At 40.1% G+C, this 25,722-nt stretch overlaps 1 protein-coding gene across 3 annotated transcripts; it reads left to right on the top strand.

Annotated features, from left to right (window-relative positions):
- The first annotated feature begins 7,648 nt into the window (after positions 1 to 7,648).
- Positions 7,649 to 25,386, top strand: RWDD1 (RWD domain containing 1). Of its 3 annotated transcripts, none has more exons than NM_001034726.2 (7): positions 7,649 to 7,818; positions 16,859 to 16,924; positions 19,085 to 19,215; positions 21,313 to 21,456; positions 22,104 to 22,236; positions 22,734 to 22,796; positions 25,089 to 25,386. In NM_001034726.2, the coding sequence occupies exons 1-7, from the start codon at positions 7,746 to 7,748 to the stop codon at positions 25,208 to 25,210; spliced, it is 732 nt and encodes a 243-aa protein (NP_001029898.1). In that variant the 5' UTR covers positions 7,649 to 7,745; the 3' UTR covers positions 25,211 to 25,386. The 3 variants fall into 3 exon arrangements, with proteins under 3 accessions (NP_001029898.1, XP_015328288.1, XP_010806713.1); XM_015472802.3 differs by lacking the exon at positions 7,649 to 7,818 and adding an exon at positions 9,323 to 9,347; XM_010808411.4 differs by lacking the exons at positions 7,649 to 7,818; positions 19,085 to 19,215 and adding an exon at positions 18,965 to 19,050.
- The last annotated feature ends 336 nt before the right edge of the window (positions 25,387 to 25,722 follow it).

Raw genomic sequence — 25,722 nt, 5'->3', positions numbered from 1 at the left:
CACTGCACTCCATAGCACTGAATACAGCAACATGAGGCGTATCACAAACCTTCCAGGGCCTTGTAGACGTCAGGGGGTTCTCCTCCTACCCCTGTCTGTGAATCACTAAAACATCCTGAGTTCTAAAAATAAGATGCCTATCTTACCTGCCTATCTCTTTCTACTTCCACTGCACCTACACATATAACGGTTCACTTTCAAGGCAGTGTTGTTCTTAGCAAAGTGACTTGTCTGCTGTCACTCTGGACCTGAACTACTCAACAACCAGCGACAGTGATTTTATTAGCTACAGACTAACTGCAAGCTTGCCCAGGAATCTCCGGTGTTCACGTTCTCATTCTGGTAGTGGCAGAACACTGCTATAATCTGTCGATTTGTTTTTGATAGGGTATAGTTATAAAGGGTCAAAGTGGAACAAAGGAAAACACACTCTCTCATCATTCATACTGTCTTGTACAAGTCAATCTCTCTGGAACTAATTTCCCTTCCACAAGATAGGCTGATCAAATGGTGGGAGTTAAGTGTTTAAACTATCCTGAGTCACAGACCCTTTGAAGGGCCATTCCGGGAAAATTTATCTTGAAGAAATATCCAGAGGCTGTGCAAACATACCCACACAGGCCCACATACCTCAGAGGCTGTGTACTGTGGTAGACTAAATGTTGGTCTTCTGAACATGTTCACATTCTAAGCCCTAGAATTTGTGAATCTTACTTTATACTTTGCATGGCAAAAGAGACACCGCAGATGTCATCAAGTTAAGGATCTTGAGACAGGGATATTATACTGGAATATCCTGGTGGACTCACTGTAATCACAGAGACTCTTATAAGAGGAGGAACCAAAGTCAGACCAAGTGGCAATGAAAGAGGAGTGTCGTGGAGTGTCAGGGTGACGTCTGAGAAATTAGCCATAGTTGGGCTAATTTAAAGATAACGAGGATCCTGAGCCAAGGATGCAGCCAGCTTTTAGAAGCTGGAAAGGCTGGGAAATGGATTCTTCCCAGAACCCCTAAAAGGAACACAGTCCTGCTGACACCTTGATTGGAGCCCACTGAGACCTGTGTCTGACCTGTGTTTGACAGTAAGAAATATATACTATTCTCACAGTTACAAACTGTAAGATTATACATTTGCATTGTTTTAAGCCACTAAGTTCGTGGTGATTGGCTACAGTGGGAGATAGGAAATAAACACACATATCGATACATTTCAGGAGTTTATGACCCCACAAGCCTGTCACAAGTGACATGCTTTGGATTAAGGCCTCTTCAAGGTACTTTCTAGCATAAGCATTTATGCATTGATACTCTGCCCTAGGGAACTGCTGCTCTAGGAAAACAAATATATTTATACTATAATATAAAAATATAAAATATTCTAAAGGTGTTCTAAAGTGCTGAAAGAACAGCTGAATATACATTTTATGTTTCTATAGATGTTTCAATCCAAACAAATAAAAATATTTAAATTACATTTGTCTTGTGTCCTTGCCAGTTAATGACATCAACAGAACCATATGTTATACTCGATGACATATTGTGGATATAATCCAGCATTTGAAACGTAGGAAAACAAATGCCAAAGGGAAAAAACTAATCCTGATCCATGTGGTGTTTTATTTATTAAATTTCATAAATTAAGAATAGTTGGCTAGTAAGTTCATGCTTGCCTTTCCTTCCCTTGGAGATAACTTGAATTTGAGAAAGCTGCTTTTGAGAAAGAGTATAACATACAGTTCTGATGATGTCAAGCATCTTTACCCCATTAATGATTTAATGGATCCTAAGAGTACTGTGAGAAAGGCCTTTATTTTGCAGGGAAGATAAAGCGAAAAGCAAAAACCATCCAAGTTATTACGGGCAGAGTTAGAATAATAAAACGGAGTAAGTACGCAGTTCTGTGCTGCCTGTGGTCAGCAAGCTCTGCGTTTTGAGCTCATTCTTGGAGACTTTCTGGGGCCCTACCGCTTGGGCCGGTTTCTTTATTTCCGTGCGTTCCCCGACCCTCTTCCCCGAGTTTGGGGTGCCGGGGGTATTTCGACCAGAGGTGCCAGCTTCCGGCTACAGCGTCCGAGTTGGCCGTGACGGCGGCCCCTCTGTTCGTGCGCAGCACCGCGGACGCTCAGGGTGGACTGCGCGCCGGCTGCCGGCCTCTGACCAGGCAGTGGGTGAGAGTGGGCGCGTGGTTGGGTGAGGGTGGGCACCTGGGTGGATGGGTGGGGGCGGCGGCAACAAGTACTCAGACGGCCTTCCGATCGCGGTCCTCTCTGGCTGCTGACCGGGTGATGACGCTGTGCTCTGCTGGGTGGGTCAACTCCCTCCTTGCATGCAAAAGGGACCCTTGTTCTGGCTCCGCTGCAGTTTCCTGTCTGGTCCTCCCAGCTGGTGGCGCTGTGTGGAAGGCGGCGTGCATCCAACTCCAACACAGATCCCAGGCTAGGGATGCAGTGATTACGGCCCAAAGAAATCAAGACATTTTTGGAAGATGGTAAATTTAACGTGACTGGAAAACAAATGGTAGTCACATTTTCCTGCATATCCTGAGTAAGAATTGTATTTGTGGACATCATCTAGAGGTACATTCTTCAAGAAAATCACTGGAAGCCAGTGTTCAGGAGCAGCACCATGATGATGGAGTCAATGAGTAATGATGTCACTCGCGAAATGGTATTAGAATACTGCAGAGGCAAGAACTATATTGTTTCGATAGAAACTACAAAGAGCCACAGTATTGACAATAGTATCAGCACTGCTATGTTTAAAAAAGTCATTGTAGGAGATATGAAATTAGATGGAACCAGTTTATCTGACAATAAAGAACAGGAAGAGATGGGTGTTCAACCTGAGCAGGAAGGGATGGTGCATGGACACTGATTAAACAGTAGACTGATGTGTAGGTGTCTCTCTTTATTATTCTACATCAGTTAACCACTGGATCTTACGTGAGCCCATAAAATACATCTTTTAATATCATTACTTATTTTATCGCCAAAGACCCCACAGAAATGTTTGCCTAGGACTTTGCACAAACTTAGGGGCATCCCTGGCTCAACCTTCACTATATTTTCTTTCAGGAAGCCAAAAATGTAATCTGACTTAAATTTTAGCTTTCCACTTTAACCTCCAAGTTTGTTTTCCCTCCATACATTTAAAAAATCATATTGCATTTCACTAACCCTATCTTCTTCCACACCTCTTTTACTCCTTTATTTTCTCTTCTTTCTCTACTCAGTCCCTTTCAAATTCAAAGCAAAGTGCATATACCCGTGAGTGCATATGTGCCTGTGGGACAGAGAGAAGAGGGAGGAAGAGTAAGAGAAGGAGAAAAAAAGAGAACAAGTGATCGAAATGGTCCTTACGAGGTGGAGAAAAGGAACATGTATAGATGCTGCTTCTTGGAAACAGCATACGTCATCTTTATGTGCAAGGTAATGCTGGAAGTGCAGCCCACTTAAAACTCACGTTGTCCCCACTTTGTTGTGCTCCAGAATGGAGGCCCCCATCTTGTTATTTGGTTCAAGAACATTAGTGTCAAGGTGTTAGGGTGTTAGGAATGTAACAACTCCACCCACACATACCTCTCTTGTGGCTATGACACCTTGGGTCAGAGATGTTAAGCACTAACTTTGATTTCACACAACTATCATCAGTATATACATGACCTTGAGGAATCATAGATTTTTACACATAGAAAGCATCACGAAGATAATTTTTGCCCAACAGCCCCATTTCACAGATAGGGAAGCTGAGACCCAGAGAGGATGGGTCTTATCCAAACACATATGGTAACTGTAAAGAAGGGCGATAGTTTTATAACTCCCTGGTCCAGTGCTTTTAGAACCATACCATGTTATCATTGCATAGGATTCACTCCTTCAGAGACTATATATATTTTTTGAGTGCCTATTCTGTGTCAGGCGCTACCCTATATCATAAAGTACAACAGTATCTAAAATCGCTGACCCTAAGGAATTTACATTCTAATAGAATAAACATAATACATAGTGTAATTTTAAAGTGTCACGAGAAAAATAAAATAGGATAGAGTGAATCAATAGTGGCTGTAATTTTAAGCACAGTGGTTGAGGTAGCCTCATTGAAAAGTTATATGTGAAGAAGATCCCAAGGAGATGAGGGAGTAGACCACGAGGGCATGGGAGGAAGAGCATTCCAGATACAGCGAACAGGAAGTCCCTTTGCAGGAGGACAGCCTGTCTTGCATATTTGAGGAACAGCAAGGAGGCTAGTGAGGCTGAAGCACAGAGTAGGTGACAAGAGTAATAGGAGGTAAGGTCAGAGAAATTGCAAGGTGCAGGTGATGGTCAGGGAGCCGCTTGTACTGTCAACACCTGGGCCTTTAATCTGAGATGGGGAGGGAGCAGTCATGAGCGAAAGAGGAACATGACCTGATTTACATTGTAACAGATCACTCTGGTCCCTTTATGTTGAGTCAGTCAGGAAGATTAGTTAGGCTGGAAGTGATTCAGATCAGTGATCTGAATCAGTGATTCAGAACAGTGATCAGGCAGTGATTCACTACCATTTAGAGGAACTCTCAGAATCAGAATTTCATATGGGTGTTTACACTTAGGAGGGTAACGAGTCTTTGAAACACCTAACTAAATGAAAGTAGCCACATGAACTGTTTGAGAATTAAGATTAACCTTTAAATAGGGAATTCTCAATTCTGCACCTCTGAGAAAAGCGAGGTGGCCTAAAAAACTCATAAGCACAGAAAAGCAAAAATAAACTTCAAAACACATTTTGAAGACTGCTAATATTAGGAAGTAGCAACTGTGACTTTGCATTATTTGCAGAAAGAAACACAAATGATACAATGAATCTCTCATGGACATTTTTCTTTAGCAATAAAGATTAACAGAAGAGAAAAAACAGAACTGCTTCAGAGGAATATATACATTTCTATATATTTCTAATGACAAATACTGATAACCTATTTGAGAATTTGCAGTGTGCTTTCACATACGTTGTTTCGTGTTACTCGAATGATCTTAAAAGTTTATATAACCTGTAAAGGTTAGTGCTGAGGCTGGGCTTCCCACTTCTGGCTTCAGATCCCATGATGCTTGGCTCCACTGTATCGTTTATCTGTCTGCGGAGCTTGAAACACACTTATCCTGTAACATCTTTAACTACAAATTAAAAATGAGACACTGAAAGAAAGTCAGTCTGTCTCATAAAAATCACCCACTTTCAGATGGGTGTTCTCTGAAGTGTCTCTGTGTCAAAAGGAAATTAGAAATCAACCAAAAATGCTTAATGATGCCCAAATAGGTAACACAAAGATTTGGAAGTCAGTTCTCTTGCTTACATTAGCACTGGAAGTTATCTTTAGTATTAAAAATTAAAGAATCACTCTTGAGCATCCTGAAATATGAATGTTTTACAGTAAATATACAACAGATTTGAAAATGTTTTACCAAAAATTCTGTTAATAAAAAAGTAAAGGAGATAAAGGGGCACTTCATTTACAATATTAAAACTTGTGACCAACCTTCTTTTCCTAATATAAAGCTTAAATTGGTTGCTTCACTGCACCTATTTTGATAACCTGTGTTTTGATTATCATTTAGAAAATTAAAAAAGTTTTTACTTGGTGTTTTTCTTTAATCCGTGGATTAAAGGTGCTATCAACTTCCTTGCCAAACTCATTCTGTCTTCCTCATTTGTCATTTTGGTCAAAAGAACTTCATCTTTCCAGTTGTTCCTGCCAAATATCACCCTTTACTCATCCTTTTCTTACAACCCATATCAAATCCTGACACCTTCAAAATATATCCAGAACCTGTTTGGTCCTGTAGCTTTGGTCCAAATCATCACTGTCTTTGTTTAGATTATTGCCATGGCCTAACTGGTCTCCACACTTTGTCCCTCTTCCACCTAAATCCTCCAATGATCCTACATAATCTGCAAACTCCCACACCAGTTCACCATGCACCAGCCACACTGGCTTCCAAAATAACAAGCGGGCTCTCCCCTTTGCACAGAACCTTCTTCTCCAGTAACAAATCACTGATTTCCCTAAACCGAGGATACCCAGAAGCACCCTGTATTTGCAAAGTTACTTCATGTATTTCATGAGATTCTTACCATCCTCAGAAGAGTTCCCATTTTTTTCTTGAAAATTTAAAACAATGCCCTGCTGCTGCTGCTGCTGCTGCAGGTCGCTTCAGTCGTGTCCGACTCTGTGTGACCCCATAGACAGCAGCCCACCAGGCTCCCCCGTCCCTGGGATTCTCCAGGCAAGAACACTGGAGTGGGTTGCCATTTCCTTTTCCAATGCATGCCCTAATAACCCTTAATACCGAAGACATGGAATCAGTACCGAAGTGAATATGTTCGTTTTCACATATCCTTCTGCTAAGTAAGCAGTGTGTGTGTCAGTTGCTCAGTCATGTCCGACTCTTTCCTACCCCATGGACTCTCGCCCGCAAGGCTCCTCTGTCTATGGAATTCTCCAAGCAAGAATACTGGAGTGGGTTGCCAAAGAGGCAATAAGTCCCAAGAGAATATCAAGATACCTTCTGGTCCATGGGACATCATCATTTTAGCAAGAGAAAACTTCAGAGCCGTTATCTCTAAGCTTTAATACAGAAACAAAAAGAAAAATACAGACAAATATGAAAAATATTTTAATGTTCTTATATTTTTCTGCATTAAAAAACTAAAAATCTTCCTTTATTATACACATAAATGGATGTTTAGCTTTCATTTCATAAAAGTACCATGTTTGGCCATTTTCTTAGTTTGTGCCATTACAGTTATTTTTTGAAAACTCTCTTTGTAACTGCTGTGATGAACTGGAAGATAAGAGATGTATATGTATTAAGTACTATTACTTCTTCAGTTTCATCCTTCCAAATCAAAGGTTCTGAGTATTTTTCGGAGATAATACTTAACCAAAACTGTTACCGAAACTTACACCTCTTTCATCAGTTCAGAAATACGCGATCTCAGAATATTTAGATCTACATCCTGCCGCGTTCATTTTACAAATTCAAAAGATCTCAGGACTTTCACTTGCTTTCTCCCCCAGATCCACTCTGACTCGTTACTCGGAAGTTGGGCCGAGCTTTCTGGACCCGCCTGATGCACTACGAGAGCTGTTCCTCTGGCCACTGGATTCTACAGTCTTGTGGGATGCCGAGAACTTGGAGGTTCCAGAAACGTAGAAATCACCTGGGACACGCCATTAGTCAGCACTAGGACGTGGGCATCCGCCCTCTGGACGCTGCCACAGGGTCGCAAGCCGGAGACCCGAAGCGATCAAGAGCAGGGACGCCCGCAGCGTCCCGCCTCCAGCTAGACAGTCCCTCCCGGGTACCCGAGGCTGGCCTTAAGACCAGACTAGTAGAGCGAGGATGCGGCGCTGAGGGCCTTCTCAAGTTCTGGTTCTGAAAAGCCCAGTAACCAATCCTTAGGTGTCTATGGCAAATGCCAGACCTGGTGTTTTCCCCATCCCAGCAAGTCCCGAGCGGGCGTGGGACAGTCAGCCCAACGGCCAGGCCCGACGAGTCGAACGCGGAACTAGGGAGCAGGCGGAGGCCGGCGCAGGGCTGTTGATCAGCAGGCCCAGCCTGGCTGTGGGCCCCAGGCCTCTCTGCCTGGGACTCTGCGCCTGCGCCCGCCCGGCCGCTGCCTGCTCTCCCGGCGCGGCCGCGGTCCAGGCTGCAGCACGCCGCCTGGGTATCTGGGCGATCCATGGGCTGCAGCGAGGGCCGCGATGACAGATTACGGCGAGGAGCAGCGCAACGAGCTGGAGGCTCTGGAGTCCATCTACCCTGACTCCTTCACAGGTGACTTCCGCGGCCACAGGCCGGCAGCTACCCGGGGTGGAGTGGGACGGACCGCTCCACGGCCCTCGACATCCCCTGCCAGGATGGAGAAGGGAACAGCCAGGCCGCGTGGCCACCTGGCTCGCCACTCTCGCCTCTAGCTCTTCTCTTGCAGTGATCAGACATTTACTAGTAACTCTACGGCTGTTCTCTCTTCTCCGCTAATTCCTTGAAATCTGAAAGTCCGGGCGAGGCTAGCAAGGTCCCTGGAGTGGCAGGCCTGGAATTCAGTCGGGTGCACATTGGTTTCTGTGTCGCTGCAGTCCATGGGGTGGCAAAGAGTCGGACACGACTGAGCGACTGAACGGACCTGAACTAACAGCAGCGCGAGGTTTAGTGAAATACACGAATGAAGGTTCTCCAAGTGGGAATAGCCTTTCCAGAGCCGCAGAAGTATCAGTTTTCACATTTTCACCATTATTCAGGCTGTTTTCTCATATTTGGTGTTTTAAAGTTTGTGGGATTCAGAATTCTCAAAGTTACCCAGGATCAGTTTTGAGAGTAGTCTTGTCCCTGAAGTTTGTCGTTTTTCTCTTCTCTTCTTTTTTTTTTTTAATGTTCTGACATTCTTCAGATTGCCCAATGAATGAGTTGGCTCAAATCTCAGGTCCACTGTAAGATCACAGGTAGTTAGACTTGTAGTAGGATATTAGATGTTGTCTAGGAGAAGGAAATGGCAACCCACTCCAGTATTCTTGCCTGGAGAATCCCAGGGACAGAGGAGCCTAGTGGGCTGCCATCTATGGGGTCGCACAGAGTTGGACACGACTGAAGCGACTTAGCAGCAGCAGCAGCAGCAGCAGCCTGGCTTCCTCTTGCTAGAAGCAAGGTAGTGGAGGCTTGGGAAAGGCAAGCGGTTGGCTCTGGGTTGGCCAGCAAGTTAGTAGCAGGACTGGTAATAACAGTTAGGTCTGGGACTGGGGTTCCACTCCAGCTGGTATGACGGGGAGCAGAAAGTTACTTGGTAAGTTGGGCTAATGTAAAATGGTAATGAGAAGTTCATTAGGTATATTTTCAAGGAAGAGAATTCTTCTGTAGTAAACCATCCTTCTGATGATTCTGAAAATGCTTCAAGATAAGCATATCAATATGCCTTCTCTCACTTTACACTCAGGTTTTGAGAGGTGATCTAATAAAGCCAATATGAGCGAGTATAGCCTAGGTTTGTGGGACTTACCTTCCTTACCCCGTCCTTTGAGTGTTGTGCATAACTGACTGTCAGAATTCAGAGTGTAAGGTAATGTTATTTTAACTCATGAACTCTAACCCCTCTCCCTTGTCATTGTTTAGCTTAGTTTTCTTAGCTCTACCCTTTGATCACTGCTTGCAATGGTAGCAAATTTTGTTCTGCTTTGCCAACAGGCTTATGTCTCTCAGCTATCCCTGTATAGTTCCAGTCCTGTTCATGTTCTCTCTCACCAGCAGTTCAGCTGTGCTGTGAGGATGTTAAGGGGATGAGTGAAGAGGGGTTTGAGAGTGTCATTAACTGGGTGAGTGTGTATGGAGTCTGGCTCCCTTCTCTATCCTTGCTGATGTATCAATGTCTAAATAAAACAGAATACAGGGTCAGTTGTTGGATATGCTCTTAATCATGACATTTGGTCATTTCTGGTACATTGGAAAGGGGACAGGCATGAGCACAGCATAGGCAGACTGAAGAAAGCACAAGATGTGCTCTTCTCATTTCTTTGGACATTAAGATATACTCATTAAATATTGTGCTTATAAACATTTGTAAAAGTGATACATTTTAACCCTAAAATAATTGGATGGTTCTTTCAAATTGTACTAGGGTCTGATATAGTTGGGTATGTGAAATTCTTGTCAGATGCAAAAGTGCTTGAGAATTCTGAGCCAAGTTAATAAAAGAAAATTTGTGGATCTTGGACGCCTCAAGTATTCTGCAGTATCAGCTGAGCCCTTCTGTCTCTTAATTCCTATCAGCACCCCTACAGTTGCATTAAATAAGTTAAAAGGAGTTGTCCTGATTTATAGTTATTTAGGAACTTTGGTCAACTTCTGTATGCAATCTCAAGGCAAAGGCAAGCGGACTTTGGAGTCGTTTATTTCTGTGTTTGGTCTTTTGGAATCTTTTGAGGATTTGCAAGGTGTACTATTTTTTTTATAGCTTCCTTATGTGTTGATGATTTCATATTTTAGTATTTTCATACCTGGTTTAAGAAAGAGCTTGTTTGTATTAGTTTGCCAAGGAACGATAATTGGTAGTTTTCAAATCTCATTTTGAATTTCATTGAATACTAGAGTTGGTAAGTGCTCAATGCTGTTGATGAAGTGTGTGTGTGTGTGTATATATATATATATATATAATTTTTAAAATAAATGATAGAGTGCTGACAGAGAAGCCTTTGTTAAGTACATCATGGCCCCCTTGTGGAGGCTGAAGAGGCACTGCTCATCCAGCCGTAGACCTAGGCACATAGACCTAACCTGACTTGAGAACTGATTTCCTGGCTATTTGCAGAGAACTTTTGGCCCAGTGTTGCATTTGCTGTGAATTCTAACAGATCATAATACAGTTTCTTCTTTGTGTCCATTCTGTAACTTGATTGCACACTAATCCAATCCTCCTAACAACTAGTCTTCTAAAATATACATGGATGCTCCTGATGCCACATCCTCCTTCAGAAGTGCTTCACTTCACAAGATCCTGCTACGATAGCTGAATTTGGTTATTTCCATTTCTGTATCAAAGTCCCTGGCTATATATGGGGAGTTTTGTTGGATCAAATTGGTTAGCTTCAGGCTAGCCAAAGTCAGGTTCCCTAAATTCTGTTTGACCTTACAAAGAGGGGTACGTAATCCTGTATTTGCTTGTGTTAGTACCTCTGAGTTAACAGCTGTGAGCTTAACAGTTAGAATTGCATTTAGACTCGGGGCAGAAGTCATCTTGTGAAAGCAGTTTTTCTAGGACAGTTGCTGTCTAAGACCCATAGGGACTTCCTTTAATAGGGGCTGATCTGGTTTTTTGTGGAAAACCTGTCATTTGTGTGTCCCTGGAGTGTACCTTTCAGTTACTACCTCCGATTTCTTTGCTTTTGACAAAATTCTTAGTTTTGTCTAGTTTTCCATCATCTGCCCCTGTGTCACCTAACACTTCTCCTGCCCCTCCATTGGTTCCTTAAACAGTGCCCAACAACTGTATTCTTTTTTTCAAAAGGATTTTGATCCACTCACAGTGGTGGATATCTGGTCTCATTGTTGTTGTTTTTCAGTCGCTAAGTCATGTCTGACTCTTTGTGACTCTGACTCTTTGTGGCAGGCCTCCCTGTCCCTTGCTATCTCCCAGAGTTTGCCCAAGTTCAAGTCCATTGCATCAGTGACGCCATTCAAGCATCTCATCCTCTGTCACCCTCTTCTCCTGCCCTCAATCTTTCCCAGCATCAGGGTCTTTTCCAATTGGTCAGCTCTTCACATCAGGTGGCCACAGTATTGGAACTTCAGCTTCCACATCAGTCCTTCCAGTGAACATTTGGGGTTGATTTCCTTTAGGATTGACTGGTCTCTTTAGTGAAAGCTAATCTTTCCTCAACTTGCCTCAGCTCACAGTACGGTAGTAATGCATTGGAATAGGATTATCACTTCATGAGAACTCAGGAATAATTCATCTTTTCGAGTCCAATTAAGTAAGTTTCCCTATTTTAGTAACCTCCAAGCTTTGGAATATTATCCCTTTTCAATTTTCTGTGTTTTTTTTTTTTTTTTTTAGTTAGGTTTAGCTATGACAGAAAACCCCAAATAGCTGGTTTTAAAAAGGTAAAAGTTTATTACTCTTGCACATAAATGAGACTTATGTAGCTCTAGTTCAAGATTTCTTCAAGAAGCAGTCTTCTTCCTAGTTCTCTGTCATCCCTAAGACATAGTCTCACCCTCATGGTGACGATGGCAGCATTCCTTTTCCAGGCAGTAGGAGAGATAAAGGAATGAAGGGAGCGGGAACAAAGAAGTAAAAGACAGCAGTTCCTTAAGGAAATTTCCTCAAAAACTATCAAAGGACTTACTTCCTTCTATCCCATTGGCTGTAACTCAGTCATTTGGTGAGACCTAACTGGAGGGAGGCTGGGAAAGACAGTTTTTATTCTGGATGGGCAATACACTCAGTTAAAAATGGTGTAACTGAAAAAAGGGGAGAGTGGCTACTGCAGAAATTAGCATTGTTTTCCAAAATCTTTGTTTGTTCCTGATTCACCATTTTTTCTCTGTAATGGCAATTTGGTGCAGTGGGTATCAGCTCTCTGTCCTTGGACAAATTATATAACCTCTCTAAGCCTTTGCTTCCTTATCTATTTAATAAGGAATAATGTAAGTGTGAAAGAGTTAGTCGCTCAGTTGTGTCCGACTCTTTGCAACCCCATGGACTGTATCCCACCAGGCTCCTCTGTCTGTGGAATTCTCCAGGCAAAAATACTGGAGTGGGTAGCTCTTCTCTCCTCCAGGGGACCTTCCACCAGGGGCTTCCCAGATGGCGCAGTGGTAAAGAATCCATCTGCCAAGTGTAGGAAATGAGACTCGGGTTTCCTCCCTGGATCGGAAAGATCTCTTGGAGGAGGAAATGGAAACCTGCTCCAGTATTCTCGCATGGAGAATCCCATAGACAGAGGAGCCTGGTGGGCTACAGTCCACGGGGTTGAAAAGCACTGGGCACAACTGAGCATGAGCACTGATACTAGTGTGGAAACTTCATAACTGTTAAACAAATATAAGATACTGGTTCCTGGAAATTTGCCATCTTAGTTGCTGCTGCTTCTGATACTTCTGATGGCTTCATAACTCCTGTCTTTATCAACAGACAGTTTTGATTTCTATTTCCTCCAACTGCATGGGGTGATAGTCACAGCTTGGAAATGCCATCTTTAAAATTTTCGCCTCTGAAATTCCTCTTTCCATCCATACACTTTGTAGCCCTGCAGTTCTTTCATTTCCAGGCTTTTACTGAACATGGCTCTCATCACAAATTCTCATGGATTGGTAGTTTATCAGCTTTTATCTTGTTCATCATGGTCAGGCAGTTCAGTGATGTTCTTGCTAGTGTTCCCCTGTCCTCATTTACCAAATGGTTTCCTCACTTACGAATATTTACTGTCTTTACTGTTAGGACCTCAGTCTCTTGGGCAAAGACATCACATAAGTAATTTACAACACAGTGGGATGATTCTTTCATGGAGGTATATATAGAATGCAGCAGGAACTGAGGGAGAGGGGACTGAGTTGTTCTGGAGAGCTGAGGGGTCATGTGGAGTTATATAAACGAGACTGGGGGAGGGGGCACACGTGCAGACTTGTGACTCTGTGAGAGCCATGTGTGCAAAGGACAGGTAGTTGGGTATAGCTAGAATGTAGAGAGACACAGAAAATGAGGCCTGCCACTTATGCAGGGGCCAGATCACCAAGGGCCTTGTTAGGGATTTAGGTGTGACCTTACAGGCTCCTTCTCCATGACCCTCACCCTAGCGCCCCAGACACACATGGCGCACTGGAGGTACTGCCTCGTCAGACCTGCATCCCTCAGTACTCAGGCTTCTCTTGAGGGTTGACCTGTCATGACTGCTTTTCTTGCAATCTCGGTAACTATTTCCTCCTCTTGCTTTTGTTCCCCGAGTTTAGGACTCCTTACACAGCTGATCCTGGCCCTTATTTCTCTCTGCGTTCTCTCTGGTGATTTCATTTAGTCAAATGCCTTTCCCTGTTACCTCTTTGTGGATGATCCCAAATTAAATTCCAGCCCAACTTTCTTCAGCGTCATTTGCCCATTTCTGATTACTTGATATTTCCAGCTGAAAGCACCCTGTGTCCTTCAAATATGTCTGGTCTTTCATTTCTAGTCCTTGTTTTTGTTGGTGGTCCTGCCTGCAAATTCAGGTTGTCACCCATCACCATCTTCGATTTCTTCCTCTTCCCTGTTTCCATTGCTACCAGCTTAATTCAGAACCTCATTAACTTTGCTGAGACAATTTCAGTGGCTATCTAGTTTCATCCTGCCTCTAGTCTTGTTTTTCTCCTTCTGTTTTATGCACCGTTGCTAGATTTATCTTCCCAGTTTAGAAATAGAATTCTGACCTTATTACTACCACTAAAAAAAGCTATCACTATCCACACTAAACTTTCATCTGTTTATTTTCAACCTGTTTTATTCACCACATACATCCACCAATGGAATAATTTCTAATTCCTTGTATGTTCCTTAAGCTCTCTTACCATTATACCCTTGCTGCCACGTTACTCTAACCTGCATTCCTTTTCTCCATCTCTACTTACAGAGTCGGAGAAGACAATGGCACCCCACTCCAGTACTCTTGCCTGGAAAATCCCATGGACGGAGGAGCCTGGTGGGCTGCAGTCCAAGGGGTCGCTAAGAATCAGACACGACTGAGCGACTTCACTTTCACTTTTCACTTTCACACATTGGAGAAGGAAATGGCAACCCACTCCAGTGTTCTTTCCTGGAGAATCCCAGGGATGGCAGAGCCTGGTGGGCTGCCATCTATGGGATCGCACAGAGTATGCCTTAATCCACCACCTGGCTCCAGTGACTTCCCTGGAATTTCTCAGCTGGAATTTTTTTTTTCTTTTTAGGTGAAATTCTATACAGTTTATTTAGTCCTGCCAGTTGTATAGCTTTGGGCACATTATTTAAAAGCTTTTTATCCCTGTTTCCACATCTATAAAATTCGAATGATATTATATTTAATTGATTCTAAGACATCTTAACATTTAAACATCTTTGAAGTCTGAATTTGTCGAACAGTTGACTACATATCATAGTTTAGTTGGCAGTTCCTTTTTTCTTTCTTAGTGGTACATAAAGTAGGGTGCATTATATACTTGATGGCATCTTAAATTTGGTAAAATATGATGATAGTATAAAACCACCGTTTTGGTGTGAGAAATAAAGGGTCTCTGTGTAAATGCATAGAAGAGCACAAGTGCAAAGAAATGCTCAATAAATGTTAGCTGTTATTGGTGTCAGATCAGATCAGATCAGTCGCTCAGTCGTGTCCGACTCTCTGCGACCCCATGAATTGCAGCACGCCAGGCCTCCCTGTCCATCACCAACTCCCGGAGTTGACTGAGACTCACATCCATTGAGTCAGTGATGCCATCCAGCCATCTCATCCTCTGTCGTCCCCTTCTCCTCTTGCCCCCAATCCCTCCCAGCATCAGAGTCTTTTCCAATGAGTCAACTCTTCACATGAGGTGGCCAAAGTACTGGAGTTTCAGCTTCAGCATCATTCCCTCCAAAGAAATCCCAGGGCTGATCTCCTTCAGAATGGACTGGTTGGATCTCCTTGCAGGCCAAGGGACTCTCAAGAGTCTTCTCCAACACCACATTTCAAAAGCATCAATTCTTTGGCGCTCAGCCTTCTTCACAGTCCAACTCTCACATCCATACATGACCACAGGAAAAACCATAGCCTTGACTAGACGAACCTTTGTTGGCAAAGTAATGTCTCTGCTTTTGAATATGCTGTCTAGTTTGGTCATAGCTTTCCTTCCAAGGAGTAAGCGTCTTTTAACTTCATGGCTGCAGTCACCATCTGTAGTTATTGGTGTAGGTTCCCCTAAATTACAGCCTCATTGAACCCTTATTTCTGTAGTTGCACTGTTTATATTTCATGACATGTAAATGCTAAAGTTGGTTATGAAAAAAATGGGAGTGAAATACATCTAATATATTTTACGCACATTTGTTAGGAAAAAGAGGCAGAGCCAGTCATGTTATAAAAGCTTTACTACTATAATTGCCTTTTAGGGGCTTTTTCAACATAGGCTGGACAGCCTGAGACCTGTTAAAATGTGCGTCCTGTGAGTCTTTTTTCCTTTCTGACAAACCCTCTCTACTAGTCATAGGTGTTCATCATTGCTTCAGGTACTTCCAAACTTCAATTAGAATGAGGGCATATGTCTTGAAAATTTTATTGATAATATTTATGAAGACTTCAGAAGTTACTGAGTAGGAAAAGCTGAGTCCTTTTCATGGTGACGTCTTCAGGGAGCCCCTTATCAGAAAGAGGCTGCTGAGCTGTTACCAACCTTGGTAGGGTAGGGGTTAGTGCTTTTCAGGCCTGAAGTGAAGTGCAGACTTGTGTGCTCAGCAGTAGTTAAGGGTGGCTTGAATTTTCCTTTTTTAGTTTTCTGATGGTTCCGAATATGAGTTTTATTTGTTATTGTCTTTCTCTTTTTATTGTTTAGATCTTTCATTGAGCCAGAATTTATTGAGTTTCTAGATACTGCCTGGCACTGATCCACCAGTTCTCCGAGTTCTTACAGTATTCTTGTGGGGGAATAGATCATAAACAGATAAATAGTATCAGATAGACATCAGGCAGTAAAATAGCATATAAAGCTTTCTTATTTATGAAAATGCTGATTGACATGTCTTGCTTGACAAATTGGAAGTAATTTGATATTTGAATTCATGGATAATTTTGTAATTCCATGAAAGATGGTAGGTTTCAATAATTTGTGAAAGAACAAAGGTTTTAGAGACAATGTGGGAGAAAGAGATAACTAAAAGATAGAAACTCTTACAAATTGATATTTACTGATTGTCATAGAGATTCTGAATTGTATTTCAAAATATATAAGTAGAAAAATTAGTGATAATACTGAGTATTTATGGGTGGGTAGGTTCTGATGAAAAACATCAAACTTTTTTTTTTTGCCATTTCATTTGGAGATTTTTTAGAATGTGACTTTCCATGTGTGGGTGAAAATTTTGAATTAAAATATAAATTACTTAATTGATACAACTCCAAGAGAGTATCTATTACAGGTGTTTTTTCCCAGATTAAAGAAAACCCTAGATTTAAATAGAAATTGATGGATGTTTTATCATCTGAACTGTTGCTATTAAGTCTGTATTTGTGGAAATGGAAATACAGGCTAGGGATCAGTTTCCAGAACTGGGAATTGGTATTTTGCTAATAAGGAAAAGCATGTGCCTTATGTTAATAACTTAACCTCTGTGTATATTTTCTTGCAGTATTATCAGAAAATCCACCCAGCTTCACCATTACTGTGACATCTGAGGCTGGAGAAAATGATGAAAGTAAGTCTAATTAAAAATACTTTTGAATTTTCTACGCTTCTCTCAGGAATTTTATTCCTTCTGCAGCCATTTAGCAGGCCATTGGATGTGTGGAGGTGCTAAGGTTCTGTTAAGAATTTAGTATGATTGTTAACATGTTTCTAACCAGTATTTACTATGTAATAATGACTTCTGGAGAAACAGAGAGGAAGTCAAGGAGATTTTCTGGCAGAAAAAGCTTAACTTTTAAAAGTGAAACAGAAATGTTAACAATATAGCGGGTAGAGAAAGGGGAGGAAATTTTTGTCAATAAGACTTTCTGCAAGCATAATGTAGTGGTTGTGTGGTTTTCCATGGCATGCCATCTACTTTTTCCTCATTGGATATTTAGATTGTTTACTAGACATTTGCTGTAATAAACTGGGCTGGATAAATACCTACCTGTATTTTCCCTCTGTCTTTTTAGATTGGATAGTGTACTGTTATTTAAATATGTATATACATAAAGCCAGATAAAAACCAATATTATATAACTGTCAAACTAAGACAAATATACAAATTGAAATAAAGGAGCTATAAAATTAATAAGATCAAATTAATTTGGCACATGTTGGGAGAGGCGTATCTTAAGTTTATTTCTGCTTTGGTCAAGTTCAATTAATACTGTAATTTGATAAAAATGTTATATAAGTTGGCATTAACCCTGAGAATTTTTTTTTTTCCTGTTAAGCTAGTCAATTAAAATTCTGTCATGAGTAGTCAGTTACACCAATTTTAGTGGTATCACTTGATAATACTAAATCTGTCTTATAGAATTGAAAATGAGGTTAATACTGATATTACTGAAATCTGAAATAAAGAGATATTGGATACAGTTATTAACATATTTATATAGATGGATTTTATTTATATGTATAAAGTCTCAATTATACATGAGGATCCTTTGACATTTTGTTTAAAAGACTATATGCATAGAGAGATACTTTAAAGTATCCTTTTAATAGTACTTTTAAGATACTTTAAAGATACCAAAATGGTAACAGTGATTTCTTTCTGAGGATGGGATCATTATTGATTTTGTTTTTCCTTTAATATATTGCTAAATTTTATGTAATGAGTTTCTGTTACATCATATAGTGGAATCGGTAAATTAAAAAAAAAAGAAAACTTGTGCTAGCAATAAAATTTAGAAACATGTTAATTAAAAAAGAAAGAAAATGCCAAGAGACACTATGTATTTCTTACCTGACGTTCAATCTTATATCCGTAGATTCATAAAATTCTTTGTTGACATCATACACAAAAATACCAAGCCAGCAGATTTTGAGGGTTTTTTTTTCCCATTCCCATGGAGAGAAATCTAGATGTTAGTTTAAATCATCAAAAGCAGGAGGTTTTAATAATTAAAATATGAGTTACAGGAAATGGAGATAAAGGGTCTTGTTGACAAATAGGTTTTAACAAAAAATATTTACCACTACTGCTCTGTTTTAGATTGCCTGGCAAAACTGAGAATTCATCAGACTAGGTAGCAGAGAGATACTTCCCACTTATGTGCCTTTAAGAACGTCACACCTATACCGATGTCCTGTCTGTGAACTGGCACAGGCCAAAGACTGGGGGAGAATGTCAGTGAGTCAGGTTAAAAGTTTCTCAGACAACCTCTCAAACTGTCCAGTTTACACCTGTGTCCTCCAGCAGTCCCTTAGCAATGCTCTGCTGGCATTGTGCAGATAGAAGTATGGACTCTGGAGCTAAAGTCAGATCTTCTGCACTGGACGCCGGCTCTGGGAGAGGCCTGGAAATGAGCCTGAGTTGGTACTTTTTCTGTGTGTCATGTTCAGTGCCTTTTGTTCATCTTAAGGAGGGTTTTAAAAGGAGTGTCTTCTTCATCCTCTTCTGACATGCAGTAAGATAAAATACTCATAAGTAGCAAATGTATTTCATGTGTTAGATGTGATCTTTGGTATCCCTGTGATTTGTTTTTACCTATATTTGTGGTATATGTTATGTATGTTAATGATTATCTGGTCTCATAGTAACCTTTTTTTCCTTTTGTAGGAGAATCTTTTGTGCTACTTTTCATTGACACATTGTAAATTAATTACTAATTCAACAAAGATTTTGACCTCTCTCTACATTTTAAGGTATTTGTATTAATCTCTTCTCTTATGTCTTTAGCTGTCCAGACAACCCTCAAGTTTACATACAGTGAAAAATACCCAGATGAAGCTCCCCTTTATGAAATATTCGCCCAGTTAAATCTAGAAGATAATGATGTAGCAGACATTTTAAAATTATTAGCATTACAGGTAAGGAAATAACACGTTTTGTAGTGGCATTATTTTATTGGCCTTAAATATTATACATTAATCTTGAGTCAGAAAATTAAATATGTATAACGAGTGTACTGAACAAGCAGAATTCATGATGCATGTGTACACACACATACACACACACACACATTCACAAAGCATCTTTATTATTCTTCCCTCCCATACCTTTAAAATTTGAATAAGAGAAGTTCTCCCTATACCCTTGTTTGAAACTCAAAAAAAAGTACAGCCCCTAAGCCCTCTGATCTGTTGCAGTCTAGTTACCTGCAATTTGGTGAGAGGAGTGGTGATTGATTTTTTTCTTTCCTATCTCTCCTGCTCCCTAAACTTATGAACAGCAATAATGGTTTATGACCCTTCCAAGAGCAGGTGTTTACTTGGAAGAAAAAATGGGTATTGGAAAGTTCTTACTAGCGTTCTCTGATGGGTCAGGCTAGTCACAGTCTAGGCGTGGTAGATATTTAAAGCTCTCTTTTACTTGGGTAGAGTTTTCATGGATTCTTCACAGTAGAGAGTAGGGAGGGCAAATAAAATCTTTCTCCACCATCTTAAAAGCAGAAGTCCTAGTTTTATTTGTTTTTCTAAGAAAAACTGACAGAAAACATCTCCACTGTAAATATGACTGGTATATTTCAAGAACTGTGGGTGCTTTCACTGTTGACCTTTTAAAAATATCTGGAGCTGTTAGAGAATGAGGAGTGAAAGAAGATATATCAAACATTAATTTATGCTGATTCTAGGTCCTGTTCACTTCATCACCCAGGGTGAAGTCATATTATTTCTATATCATTTAGTTTAAAGTGCTTCATTTGGAAACATTGTAGAAAGCCTGGAACAATATATTGTATTCAGTCACTCATGTATTAATATAAGTTTCCTGATCTGAGTGATTTTTGTTAATATGTATTTTATATTTTATTTATATTCAAACTCCTTTCTTTCAAAAGTGAAGTTTTGATTCTGATACTTACTTGTGATCAGAGGTATTTAGGGCATATTTGTATCTTTTTCTTAGTTGTATTAGTTTTGAGTTATCAAAATAGTTTATATTACAAAAAAACTCAGAAAATACAGAAAACAATGAAGAAGAAAATAAAGATTATTCTTAATCTCACCAGTCAGGTATAACTGCTTGTTAACACTTGGTGTGAATTCAGAAAACTTTTTCCTGCAGTAGCTAGCAGTGTCTAGCATGTTATATCATTTTAGTTCTTTGGGCATATTTTGAGAGCTGTGACACTAACCTGAATTTTGAAGGCAAAAGGATTTTCTACATAATAACAATGTAGATACTTTTATGATTTAACTTTATGTATCTTTTTTTCTTTCTTTTTGTAATGATTTAAAGCTAAAATGATGAATATATGCTGGAGAACTGATGTTGTTAGCTACTGTAGAAAAAAGTTTTCTGAATTCTACCTACATATATGATTATTACATAGAATCTATTGAAATATCTGTTTTCAGTTGAATATAGCAAATTATAAGACTTAAAATTTAAGATGTTGTATATGGGCTTCCCTGGTGTCTCAGCTGGTAAAAAATCTGCCTGCAATGTGGGAAACCTGGGTTGGGAAAATTCCCTGGGGAGGGAAAAGGCTACCCACTCCAATATTCTTGCCTGGAGAATTCCAAGGACTGTATAGTCCATGGGGTCACAAAGAGTTGGACAAAACTGAGCGACTTTCACTTCACTTCACTTTATACACACACACACACACACACACACACACACACATCAGTTCAGTTCAGTTCAGTTTGCTCAGTTGTGTCCAGCTCTTTGCGACCCCATGGACTGCAGCATGCCAGGCTTCCCTGTTCGTCAGCAACTCCCGGAGCTTGCTCAGACTCCTGTCCATTGAGTTGGTGATGCCATCCAACCGTCTCATCCTCTGTCGTAAATGATCCAAGAGTCTGAACTTATGGTGTAACTGAATTAGTGATCATATTATACATGTATGAGTGTAGTGATTGTGCTAAAACACCTCCCGCCCACCACTGGTTGGTTGTTTTTATTTTTTCTGAGAATTATGTTTCTAACTACAGCCTTTTTTTTCTTTTTTGGTTACATAGGCAGAAGAAAACCTTGGTATGGTGATGATCTTCACCTTAGTGACAGCTGTGCAAGAAAAATTAAATGAAATAGTAGATCAAATAAAAACTAGAAGAGAAGAAGAAAAGAAACAAAAAGAAAAAGAAGCAGAAGAAGCCGAAAAGGTATATTTAAAAGTCATATTTTCTTTCATTATTCTTTAAATCTGTCATTTGGGGTTTTTTTTTTTGTTTTGGAAATTTCAATAATTTGAGAGGAAATCACAAAAATAAGCACAAGTAAAATTTAATAAAGCTTTACTAAGTAAAATTTTAGAAGGGCCTTCATTTACTTGGTGGGCATCACACTAACGATCAGTTAGTTGGTTAAAGGTTAATAAAGTGCATGCAGGTAAAATCAAGAAATATCAATTATTTCACTTACAGTATAAAGTTTAGAATTATAAAGCTCCTGTCAGAATAATTTAAATATTTACTGAATTTTAAAGAAAACCTTAGATTCTAAAATGAAGTAAGAAATGTAAGCAGGGATTTTAGTGTTATGAATTGATGTATATTTAAACATATTAACACCTCACATATTATCTTTGGTTTTTTGTAATTATATAAAAACAGACTTTTCTAGAGTAAATTGCCAAAACCACTGAAAGTAGCCAGTGCAGATAGAAATCAGACTAAATATTATGGACTTGAAACCATTTTTCTCTTTGCTTCCTCTCAGTGGCTGTGTTCATTAGTCTAGAAGTTCATTAGGCTTTATTTTCTAACTGTTGTTTCATTTATCTGGTGACGTGTTTTTTTTCTTTCATAAGCAATTATTCCATGGTACTCCTGTTACAATTGAGAATTTCTTAAATTGGAAGGCCAAGTTTGATGCAGAACTCTTGGAAATTAAAAAGAAACGGATGAAGGAAGAAGAGCAAGCAGGAAAAAATAAATTAAGTGGTATGACACCACCTCCCACCCAATATCCTGTTCCCTTTAAGCCCTCTTGTATAGCAAGAGGATCATTTGGATAGATTTCTGTAAGAAAATAATATACTTAGGCATATAGGGCAAAAAGAGAGTGTTATCTCCATATGATGATGTTTCTTCACACATAATTATCATTAATTTTATGGCTTATCTTTAATCTATTGCAAGGGATAGATCTTCAGATATAGCTGCCAAGACTTTTAGGATCACAAGGCTTAAGAGTGGTGGAATCAAACCCATTTGTTTTTCTGGGACTAGGCTTTCACTTGTTCCATTTTAATGCCAATACATTTCATATGCCTTTTAGCTACTTACTGAGTTCATACATTTATTGAAATTCACAGAAAAATGGGTTTTCAGATTTTTTATATCTTTAACTTTTTAAAAGTATTATACCTTTTAAAGGTATTGTAGGGAAGATAGAGAAAAACTATACCATTGTAATTAAATATGTTTATTTCTTTTAGGGAGACAACTGTTTGAAACAGATCATAATCTTGACACATCTGATATCCAGTTCTTGGAAGATGGTAAGATAATACTAGAATTCCATATGTATATAATGTGCTGTTTTTAATATTAAACCATGAAAATCATAGTGATAACTTAATGTAAATTCTTCCTCTCAAGGCTCTAAAGAATCACACTTTGAAGAATAAATTCTAATGTTTGATCAGCTTATACATTAAACTATGGCAGTGTATTTTTTAAAAGTTTTATGATAAGGAAAATCAAAGATAGCAATAGGTAAACAATATGATCACTTTTGCCTCTAACACTTGGTAAACCAGGTCACTGTGACTCAGATCACCTATTTTCCTCAAAGTTATACTATCACAAATCTACGGGAACTGTAATCCGTGGTCTGTCACGGAGCTTTATAAAAGCTGCAAACCTGGAACTAACCAAAAGTCTTATATTTCACACCACTCTTACTGTCTTTGGAACATCTGGTGCTTTCCTTCTCTTTTTTATCCTAACCCTTATCCTCTTGCTGTCTTCATCTACTCATTTCCATTCACCTACAAATATCTATTGCATCCCTGCTATAAGCTTGGCACTGTCCTGGGCACTGAGGATACAGCAGAGAACACTTCAGATAAGTCCCTTGCCCTCACGGAGCTGGAGGCCAGTGAGCGTATCTTAAATGTAGAGCTCCTTACTCGGTCACCCTCCAGTAGCTCCCCGAGTTCTGTACTCCATCATCCTTCTGTCATGCCCATCCTTCTGTGCCTGCTGGGATCCTCTAGCATCTGGCCTTTTGACCTTATTCCTGGACTACCTTTTGGAGAAGGGAAGAAGGTTGAGTATCAAACGTCTTTTTCTAAAAGTTTTACTGTCTTTACTCATTTTTGACTCTTTTTCCTGTTTGGTGGATCAAGTATCTCTTTATAGCCAATAACTTATCAAAAGTGCTCTGTTGATTCTGCCTCTGAAATGTCTTTTTAACTCTTTCCTCGTGATTTGAAAATTTGTTATTTTTCAACTGGACTTTAGTAGGAGCTTCATTATTGCCCTCCTCAGTCTCTTCCTCCTAGTGCCCTTACCTGCCTTGTAGCTACCACCTCTGAGGCAGTATTTCTAAAACCCATGTTTAATCGTGCCGTTTCTTCCCTTAAAAGTCCTCTGGTGGTTCTCTGCTGCTTAGAGGAAGGGGTTGACCTACTTTGGTCCTTCGATTTGGCCTTCATCTGTTATTTTCAGATGTTTTTCTTCATGAATCTTGTGTTCCAATTAGAAGGATTCAAGGTCTTAACTTTTTTTCTCTGCTTTTGCATAATGTTCTACCTAGAATCGCTTCATCCTGGCTCCTTTTCTTCTGGATAGTTTCGAATTTTTCATGAAGATATTTCAGATATCATCTGCTCTGTGAAGGCTTCACTACTTCCTGTCCCAGGCCTAGTCAATTACTCTTTGGCCTGAGCATACCAAATTGTATTTTATTACTGAACTGCTTTTAGGCTTCATGAAACAGGGTTTCTTCTCACTGAGTTGAATGTCAGTGACTAGAGTCTGAGAGGGAAAGAAGGTGAACAACGTTCGGTGGTTTAAGAGTACTGTAATATCCTACTTATGTGTACTACAGACAGACTGAAGAATGAAGCTGTTTCATGCAAAGCTTGAGTATTGGTTCTGGTAGGGTTTAGACATTTGGAATCTTGGAAAGGCATGCCACTGGTTACAGGGGAGGTGGATGAGAGTGAAGAGCAAAATAAATTTGTCAGCTGATTATATGTATGCTGCTACTGCTGCTGCTGCTAAGTTGCTTCAGTCGTGTGCGACTCTGTGTGACCCCATAGACGGCAGCCCAACAGGCTCCCCCGTCCCTGGGATTCTCCAGGCAAGAACACTGGAGTGGGTTGCCATTTCCTTCTCCAATGCATGAAAGTGGAAAGTGAAAGGGAAGTCGCTCAGTCGTGTCTGACTCTTAGCGATAGTTGAGCTTTAATGATGTATATACATATCTTCAGTATGGAAAGAGATGAACTCTTGGTACAGGTCTCCTGGTCAGTGATAATCAACTTTGTATCATTGGTGTCTCTAGCTTACAACATGCCAGATCATAAATAATTCATTCTAGGAAGGCCTTTTTGGTATTGGGTCTTTTTAGACTATGAACTGGAAACCTGAAGATGCTCTTGAGATGTGTGAGTCTCTGTTGACCAGTGCAGATCATCGCTGGTATGATTTGCAGTAGGAGTTCAGGATTGTGTCACGTGCACTACAGCTGCGTGTTTAAGAAGCCTGTTTGGTCCTGCCAATGGGTTGTATCTTTTATTTCTGAGTGTAGGACTGAAGGGGAAATCTTCTGTCTTTTGCAGCTGGAAACAACGTGGAGGTAGATGAGTCTTTGTTCCAGGAAATGGATGACTTGGAGCTGGAGGATGATGATGATGATCCAGACTACAATCCTGCTGACCGGGAGAGTGACTTGACCGACTGATGGACTATTCCCGTCTGCAGAGAGGCTTGACTGCCACAGCATCTGTGGCTATGCTGAGAGGGTGTTGATTTTCCTTTCTTTTTTCTAAGAAAAAAATAATTTTCAGGAGAATATTCTTCTGATGGCTTTCATCATTGAACTTAATAAATTGATCTTAAAAATTTCAAATATTAAAATGTTCACTTCCTCTTATTGGTGGGAAGAAGGTCAAATGTTTATAAAGTCATTTAGTGTTGGAAAGAGATCCTGCCAAAAACACTCAGGCTGGAAGATGTGCCATTGCTGAACACAAATGTGTGTTTATGTACAAGGAATTGGAGTAGAAATTTCTGTGTGGAGATAGTGGTGACTTTCAAACTCTAAGGGTTTTCATTCATATAAAACATTAGAAGACTGAGTGAGCAGGGCATTAAACCTGAATTCTAGCCTTCAGACATGATAAACTTAAGTCTTAAAACCAGAAGCCCATATAACAGTCAGGAGTAAAATGGACTTTAGTCCTATAATAATAC

Source organism: Bos taurus, chromosome 9, assembly GCF_002263795.3.
Source record: "Bos taurus isolate L1 Dominette 01449 registration number 42190680 breed Hereford chromosome 9, ARS-UCD2.0, whole genome shotgun sequence".
Classification (NCBI taxonomy): domain Eukaryota; kingdom Metazoa; phylum Chordata; class Mammalia; order Artiodactyla; family Bovidae; genus Bos; species Bos taurus.
Note: the sequence above shows the minus strand (reverse complement) of the source record. Positions and strands in the feature narration are given on the sequence as shown.

Bases quoted from the DNA above. Each gene is read 5' to 3' on its own strand.
- RWDD1 (NM_001034726.2), top strand. From the start codon at position 7,746: ATGACAGATTACGGCGAGGAGCAGCGCAACGAGCTGGAGGCTCTGGAG. The intron at 16,925-19,084 runs GTAAGTCTAATT...TTATGTCTTTAG, and splicing joins GGCTGGAGAAAATGATGAAA to CTGTCCAGACAACCCTCAAG. The intron at 22,797-25,088 runs GTAAGATAATAC...TGTCTTTTGCAG, and splicing joins TATCCAGTTCTTGGAAGATG to CTGGAAACAACGTGGAGGTA.